An 8,943-nucleotide genomic window follows, 5' to 3' on the forward strand; every position below is an offset into this window, starting at 1 on the left:
GGCTGAACATTTAATGTCTCACAACGAATCAAAAAAATGGCTAAGAGGCCAACAAGTGAGCAGAACACGCAGGCCGGCCAAGAAACCCCAAAGGGCGCACTAGCAAAAAAAAAAACAGAAACCCCAACAACAAAAACTAACGGGATTTCAAACAAAAAATTGGGCAAGGTCGCCTGGATAACTCCCAAAAAAACCCCACAGATTCATGTCATGCCAATCAGCATTGAAGACCAAAATATGATGATAGCCTTTAAATTTTAAACTCTAAATTTCCAGAGAAGGTGTAACCTTTTACATAATGATCAAGCAATGAAATGCATGGGGCTTTTACATAACCAAATGAAATCATTAAGATCATGCAATGAAATACATGGGGTTCGGCAGCTTGAAGGTCCTGATCTCCTTGGTACTAGTGGTAATGCTTCTGAGGACAAGGGCAGTCCTTTGACAATAGCTCATATACAAAGGTTTCAAAGCTTCTATATTTTAAATGGCTAAACAAGATAGCTTCTATATCTTAAATGGCCAAGCAAGATTTGTTAGACTTGTGGATTTTAATTTATGAAACCATTTATACTTATGTTACCTGACTAATTGGCTCTCTTATGCACCAATGTTCTTGGATCATATGCCCATTTTGTATGGAATGTCTACTAAGTGGTTCCAGTTAATGGGGAATTGATTTGAGTGTTCAATATATTCTTATTCTTTATCAAAGTATTTTTTTGCTTTATTTGCTTTCTTCAATTTATGCCTTACGACGTTTCCTTTGCAACATCTGGTGCAAATGCTAGTTAGGCCGATAGGCCTTTCTTTGAATCAGTTCAATCGTCTACACTTTTGTTTTCCTTTTAACACTTGGCACACGCTTTGTAAAACACTTGTATGGTTAAACTTTAGACACGTCATTTTTTTGCTACATGTATCCATCTTCACAGTTGTGCACTCAACGCATTATATAAATACAACCCACCCTCACACTATCCATCATATTCTTGCTTTCATTCTCCTCTCTTAGCGAAATGGTCATAGAGCTCTTTGTTTATAGGTATGGCCTCTTGATATTCTCTTCCCTATTTCCTTGTGAAGATATCAGTGACATCTGCTTCAGAAGAGTTTTCGTCATTTTTGGTTAACAAGTTTGTGAATTTCATTACCTTTGGATCTAACCCTATTTCTATGTTTTGTCTCCTTCATGTCTTATGTGGGGAAATTTTCTTTAATATGTTGCTAAGGTCTGACAGTTTAGAGCTTCGTTCCTGGCAAATGTCAGATTTGCAACTTCTTTAGACATGTCTTAACTTTAGGGCTTCTTTCAATTTTTTGTACCTGGCTATGGTTTGATTTTTAGGCCTTTCTTTGAATCACTTCAATCTTCTACACTTTTGTTTTCCTTCTAACACCTGGCACACACTTTGTTAAACACTTGTATGGTTAGACTTTAGACACGTCATTTTTTTGCTACACGTATCCATGTATCCATCTTCATAGCTGTGCACTCAATGCATTATATAAATACAACCCACCCTCACGCTATCCATCAAATTCTTGCTTGCATTCTCCTCTCTTAGCGAAATGGTCACAAAGCTCTTCATTTACAGGTATGGCCTCTTGATCTTCTCTTCCCTATTTCCTTTTGAAGATATCAACGATGTCTGCTTCGAAAGAGTTTTCGTTGTTTTTGGTTTACAAGTTTGTGAATTTCATTACCTTTGGATCTGACCCTATTTTTGTGTTTTGTCTCCTTTGTGTCGTATGTGGGGAAGTTTTCTTTAATATGCTGCTAAGGTCTGACTGTTTAGAGCTTCGTTCCTAGGCAGATCTCAGATTTGCAGCTTCTTTAGACATGTCTTAACTTTAGGGCTTCTTTCAATTTTTTGTACCTGGCTAAGGTATGATTGTTTAGAGATTTGATTCTAGTGAGATTTCATATTTATAGCTTCTTTAGACATGCCTGAGAAGTTTAATCTTCTGTAGCCTGTCCTTCGGGACTTTTTACCATTTAAGCTTTTAGTTTTGTGTGCTTTGTTGGTTTATATCTATTCCAGTTCGATCTATCGTATGACTTCTGAGATTTCTTCTTTGCCTTCATATTGTTAATATCTTGTTTCCAAGGCATCTGTTGGTGAAATTTTCTTTCAAAGGCTGCGTGTCTGTTTCTAGTCTTTCAGGGCTACCTGTATCTAGTGATTTTTTTTTGTATTTTCCATTTTATGATTGGGTTCTGTAATCTAAATATCTAAATATTACATACCTGTATATATAGTGATTTTTTATTTTCAATTTATGATTGGGTTTTATAATGCTTTTAAGGAGTCTTCATATAGAAAATTCACTGTATGTCGTGCTGTTTATAGTCCTCTCTCTCTGGATGTTTGCTTTCATAGTGATTATGTTATTGCCGCTACTTTGTGGTTTCAGTATTACAATGTCCTCTGTTCACTTGCAGGTCATTTTCATTAGCTTTATACCTCTTTCAAGATGCAGATCTTTGTTAAAACTCTCACTGGTAAGACGATCACCCTCGAGGTTGAAAGTTCTGACACTATTGACAATGTAAAGGCCAAGATCCAGGACAAGGAAGGCATTCCACCCGATCAACAACGTCTGATCTTTGCCGGAAAGCAGCTAGAAGACGGTCGAACCCTAGCCGACTACAATATCCAGAAGGAATCTACCCTGCACCTCGTGCTTCGTCTGAGAGGTGGCATGCAGATCTTTGTCAAAACCCTCACTGGCAAGACGATAACTTTGGAAGTTGAGAGCTCAGACACCATTGACAATGTTAAGGCCAAGATCCAGGACAAGGAAGGTATTCCACCTGACCAGCAGCGTCTGATCTTTGCTGGAAAGCAGCTCGAAGATGGTCAAATAATGAATTAGTTACAGTAATAATGAAAGTAAGGTGCTGTAACTGATTTTTTCTTGGTGGTTTGATGGCAAAGAGTCAAACAAGGGTGTAAACCCTAATGAGGTCATTGCATTTGGTACAGTAGTGCAAGGTAGCATTCTTAGTGGAGAAGGTGGAGAAGAAACTAAAGGTAAAGTAGGTCCACAGTTTCTACATTTTATACTATTCAGTTCTAAATGAATTTTTGGTTTTTTATCCAGTGATTTGAAATCTTGTTGCTCTTATTTATGTGCAGAAATACTTTTACTAGATGTGGCTCCTCTAACCTTGGGTATTGAGACTGTTGGTGGAGTGATGACAAAGCTAATTCCAAGGAACACTGTTATTCCTACAAAGAGTCTCAGGTGTTTACAACCTATCAGGACCAACAAACAACCGTGTCAATTCATGTTGGTCTAAAATATTTTATATCGTTCTTCTAAAAGCTGCCTGATGGGTTATTTGAATTTTTACAATAGCATAGGTGTAGGGAGGATGATTGACTCAGTAATTTTCCTTTGCAGGTCTTCGAAGGTGAATGAAGTTTAACAAAATATTGTAGAGAACTTGGGAGATTTGTGCTCTCTGGAATTCCTCCGGCTTGGGACATTTGAGTGCTCTAGAATTCCTCTGGCTCCAAGGTTTGTTTCTATTCCTTTGTTCATGTTTCTGTTTTTGGTGAGTCAAGTCTAGTGGACAGGAGAATCAAACCTATAATATGTTGGTAGGGGAGTTCCTCAAATTGAATTTACATTTGAAGAGGATGCCAATGGCACAAATGACAAAGGAACACTGAGCCAAGAGGAATTTAAAAGAATGGTGAGAGAGGCCGAAGAGTTTGCAGACGATGACAACAAGGTCAAGGAACGTATTGATGCTCATAATGGTTTGGAAACATATTTTTATAACATGAAAAACACAATTAACGACCAGGGAAAGCTTGTTGACAAAATTGACTCCGATGATAAGGAGAAAATAGATGCAGCATTGAAGGAGGCACTCGAATGGCTGGACGAGAACCAGTCCTCTTCTCTACACTTGTGTCCATAAAAGATAAGTGAACCATTCTTTTATGTTTGTTATGTGTTGTGTGGCACCTGAGTCATACCATGTGTCCTTTGACTCTTTCCTATCAACTGAATTATTATCGACATAATTATTTTTGTCTATTAAACTTTTCACATGAAATATCATATAGGTTTTCCCTACATTCTTATTCAAATAGCCTGTCTCACCACAATAGAAATAAATCAGACATTATTCTAATTTGAATGAAATTTTTCTCTCCTACTTTATTTGTTTCTGATTGGGTTTTCTGTCATATCTTGGTCTGAAATTTTCCTTCTTACATTGTTCTGAAATATTTTCTGCTTTCTTTTTCCTTTTCTGTCGGTTTGGCAACAAAATTGTTATCGTTTTCCTTGGTTATTTTCCTCCTCAAAATTGTTTATTGTGCTGCTCATTTTGCAGTGAGAGCTCTTCAAGCTCTTCAAAGGACAAAGACAATGTTGTTACTATAATTGTCAAAGTCGTTGCAAAATCTTTGAAAGAACAAGGCAAACTACTTAAAATAATTAAGGTCAACACTCTCTTCTATGCTCTGTCAACATGAAATTTACTGATCTCTAACATGTCAGCTGATTGGTTATTGAACCTTCTTCTTAAATTATCAAGTGTCATAATTTGAGAGTTTCATGTACTATTAAAAGCTTTTCCCAATATTGAAGGGTATCCTCAACATCTTGGACATGGGGAATAATGTCGCCTGCAATTGATAGGGTGACAATCATTAAAGCCTCTCTTAAATTGTGGTATGTATGAATTGTCTTTATCCTTTATTCCCTAATAGTGTAATTCTTCCCATGTAATTTATGGCAGTCAGAAAGCATTCCTCCTTGTGTAAGTACTGCCATAAATGCTCCTTCCTAGACGCATATTAGTTTTAACAAACTCTCAACCCTGTGTGTTGGTTTCAACTCTTTGGAGAAAAGCAAGGACAAAGAATCTAGTCCTGACTTCAAACACCAAAGCCTAGTTTTTGTTGGTTGTACTGAGGGAACATTTAATGAATTGTTTCACCCTGTCAAATAGAGGTTTCAATGTGTGACCAAGAAACCAAACAACACTTTCCGTTTAATAAATTTACTCTCTTATCGTACCATCAATCTTCCAATGCTACAAACAACAATGATTTTCTCCAATCAGCAACATGAAAATAACATATACGATACCTTCATATTTTTCCTCTTTGTTTTCTTGATGATAAAGTTTTAAGAATACCATGAATTTGAAGATACGACCTGCTGCCTCCAGATAGTAGGAGCAACAAAGAACTCTACCATAAACTTTTTCCTCTTTGTTTTTTTGATGATCAAGTTTTAAGAATACCTGGAATCTGAAGAGACAACCTGTTGCTTCAGATAACAACGAACATCAATAGCAGTCGTTAGATAGGAGCAACAATTAACTTGTGTAATCAGCATCTGGTCACAAAAGCCTCCAGAAAACAAACCAAAATGATGATTTTTTGAGAAAAAATGTATTCTTATTACCATTAACTACTTCTTCATGATGGCAACAACATCATCTTCTGGAGTGGTCTCTTCAATGTTTCATATTCTAAAGAAAAAATGGTTCCCTAGTTATTTTAACTTTTCATGAAAAAGAAGCAAATTAGCAGAAGTGGCAGATTCAATAACAGTGGTAAGGAACCTCAAATCCGGAGAAATGCTTTGTGTGACATCATCAAATTCTACACCTGGAAGGCTTTTTCTTCAAAATTTTGCAATGAACAACCACAAAATCAGTAGCCACACTAATTGGAAAACCACACAAGTATCCAACAGATGTAATGTCACCTCAGCATTCTTAAAGCATCATTTCATAATTGATCGCTTCATTGATTACTATGGGGCAATTCTGTTATAAGTTCATGCACAAAGTCGATAACCAATTGAAAATTGGAAGGCACTCTAACCAGAGAAATAAACCCAATGAGATTTTAATTTATAAAATTTGATTGAAAGGTACACAACATTGAGTAATTCACTAACATTTGTTGTAACATAGCACCGTGAATTATTATAACCTTTAAGTTTAATTGAATGTCTGTCATTTCTAGCAAGGGTGTGACAATCTACTAAGTACATTGCAGGAATTAACAAAGAACAGATCATAGTAGTGTAGTATGTCTTTAAAACCATTTGGCTTCTATAGGTCTCTAAGCTCATTTGGCAAGAGTCAAAGACTAATTTTCCCCACAGAAATACTATTCTGTTGGAAGGTATTATGTTGTTGTCTACTGGAAGGTATTATGTTGTTCAAGGTGATCAGTCAACAACTAAGGTACTATTTTGTGGTCTGGAAGGTATTATTTTGTTCAAGGTGATCAATCAATAATGATGAACGATACGATGAATGAAACAAACGATACGATGAATGATGTGTGCTTCAAAATATCCATTAAGATCTCACATTTGGAAACCAATGTGATGTGTGCTTCAAAATATCCATTAATATCTCACATTTGGAAACCAATGTACAAATGCATTCCTTGTCCAATTTAAAAAACCTTTACAATTTTTCTAATTTAAAAAACATCCATTAAGCTCTCAGCTCTCACACTTGGAAACCAAAACCAGCTCACACTTGAAAACCAAAACCAATGTACAAATACGTTCCTTGTCCAATTTAAAAAACCTTTACAATTTTTTCAATTTAAAAAACAAAACCAATGTACAAATGCTTTCCTTGTCCAAGTGGTAATTGGACGGGATCTTGTTCAAGTGGTAATTGGACTGGATCGTAAGCAAACTCGTACCTAATAACGTCCATATATTTCTGTAGCACCATTTGCATCTCAAATAGTTCATTGCTCACTGATGAAAGAGCACGTTCCATTCCGTTTTGAAAGCCGAACAATACAACACGCAGCTAAAAGCACAAAAAACCAAACAGCTCAAGCAAGGCCCCAGCTCACAAGGTTTCTCCGTTAAATTCTATTGGATAAAATAGTTAAATTCTATTGGATAAAATAAAAAGTCGTGACGAAAATCGAATAGAAATGGTCGTCAATTGTGGTTATAAAACTCCGAAGTATTTGATTTATATGCATAAGAACCAAGGAACAAGGAGGCGTCGATAACTGAGGTCGGCTATCATTAATTTAACTCAAGCCAATAGAGAGGGAAAAGAGCTAATCAGCCATCCCCAGGGTATTTAATGTTCGGGGATATGCGCAGTTTAACCCGATAACATGCAAAAGCCAAAATATTAATTAATACAGAAACTTGGATTTAGCTTGTTATCACTTTAACCGACGTACATATCCCGAGGCATTAAATACCCTGGGATCGCTGGTTAGCTCTTTCCCAATGGAGAGGGCGACAACAATGAGTACGGGTGGTCGCCATAGTTTAATCTTGTTCGTTGAGCCTTGCATTCAATGAAAGGGATGCCAGCTTCCTGGGGTACTCCATTCAAGTACATCCTTTTCTTCTTTCCGTTTTGTTTACGACTTTTTCCCATTTTGTGATATTTAAGGAAGCGTTACCCACATATGTGGTCATAGAGAGGTTATTTGTTTGGTTGTTTTTTCAGACATTTTTGCTAGATTATATTGATAGGTTTGTGTAACATGTTTATTTAGGTTTAAGGTATTTAGGTTTATATGTTTATTTTTTATTTTTTTCAATTTAATTTAAAATTAAAATTAAAAAAATTAACCTATTAATAAATTTCAAATTTTAAAATTCAATGTAAAGATGAATATCAATTTCAAAACTCATTATAAATTGATTTCTATAAATATTTACTAATAATTATATTAATATTTTATTTGCATAAAAAATGATATGCATAAAATGTACAAGGTAACATATAGATGGATACGATTAATACCCAATGAATTAACTTGTTAATATATCAAATATCACTATCAAACAAAAAACACACATATTTTATATAATATATATCACATTAAAATTCAATAAATTTTAAATGTGTATTTTATAAGGTGTTTAAATATACACATATTTAAATAATTTGTAAATTATTGTTTGATTCAAAATCTAGTGCATGCCTAATTTCATAATTTAATAATATACTATATTTGTTTCTGGCATAAATTTCTATAATTTAAAAATTTCTAAGAAAAGTTTAAATTTTAAAATTGTGAAATGTTTTAGTTTAGAGAATACCTAAAGTCATTTCTAAATTGAAACTTTAAATGTAGATTTTATAGTGTTTTAAGTATAAAATTATTTATGGTTTGTTTTAAAATATTAGTGCATAGCAATTTTATAATTTAATGATATATAATTTTATGTAATTTTTATAAAAAGTTTAAATCTAAAAATTATTAGATTTTTTCTAAATTGGTTTTATCAAATATCGAGAAGATCAAATATTTTATAATTTTTTTATAATTTTTATAAAAAGTTTACATATAAAATTTATTAGGTTTTTTCTAAACTGGTTTTATCAAGTATTAAGAAAGATCAAATATCTTAAGATGTAAACATTTCGCCAAATTTTTCACTAGAGATTTACACTCAAAAAGACGTTTACACCTTGAGATATTTCATCCTCTCAATGCTTGATAGATCCAGGTTTAAATTGTGACTTTGTTTTACATTTAAGTTATTCTCCATTTTTTCTTCTCTTTTCTTATAATGGATTATAATTTACAAATCTAAATAGTTTAAGGTCAATCAAATCATACACACATATAACACACTCATATTTCTAATAATTATGGTAAATCTGTATATCTCTTAAATACTTATTACTTAGACAACATTTACCTCACACAATTTACAAACAAATAATTTTTTCATCACTGCATGTTATAGATTATATATTTTAAGCATTTTTGAAGAACAAAAACATCTTAATTCAAGGTTTCTACATCATGCTTTGCTAAATGAAATTTATATTTTTTTTTTCCAATTTTTTAAGTGCTTTATTTCCTTTTCTGATAGATAATATTATTGTGTATATGTGGGTTTCATTAAGAAACTTAATTGAGCTAACATATTTGATATTATTCTTTA

The 8,943-nt window shown here is 33.7% G+C and overlaps 1 protein-coding gene across 1 annotated transcript; it reads left to right on the forward strand.

The window, feature by feature from the left end:
* The first annotated feature begins 1,486 nt into the window (after positions 1-1,486).
* On the forward strand, positions 1,487-5,048 carry LOC149260932 (polyubiquitin). The gene is made up of 3 exons (XM_089421410.1): positions 1,487-3,041; positions 3,147-3,255; positions 3,415-5,048. The coding sequence occupies exon 1, from the start codon at positions 2,482-2,484 to the stop codon at positions 2,881-2,883; it is 402 nt and encodes a 133-aa protein (XP_089277536.1). The 5' UTR covers positions 1,487-2,481; the 3' UTR covers positions 2,884-3,041; positions 3,147-3,255; positions 3,415-5,048.
* The last annotated feature ends 3,895 nt before the right edge of the window (positions 5,049-8,943 follow it).

The sequence above is a fragment of the Pinus tabuliformis genome, chromosome 6 (genome assembly GCF_031772625.1).
Source record: "Pinus tabuliformis cultivar Carrire ecotype Pingquan chromosome 6, CPIR1, whole genome shotgun sequence".
Taxonomy (NCBI): domain Eukaryota; kingdom Viridiplantae; phylum Streptophyta; class Pinopsida; order Pinales; family Pinaceae; genus Pinus; species Pinus tabuliformis.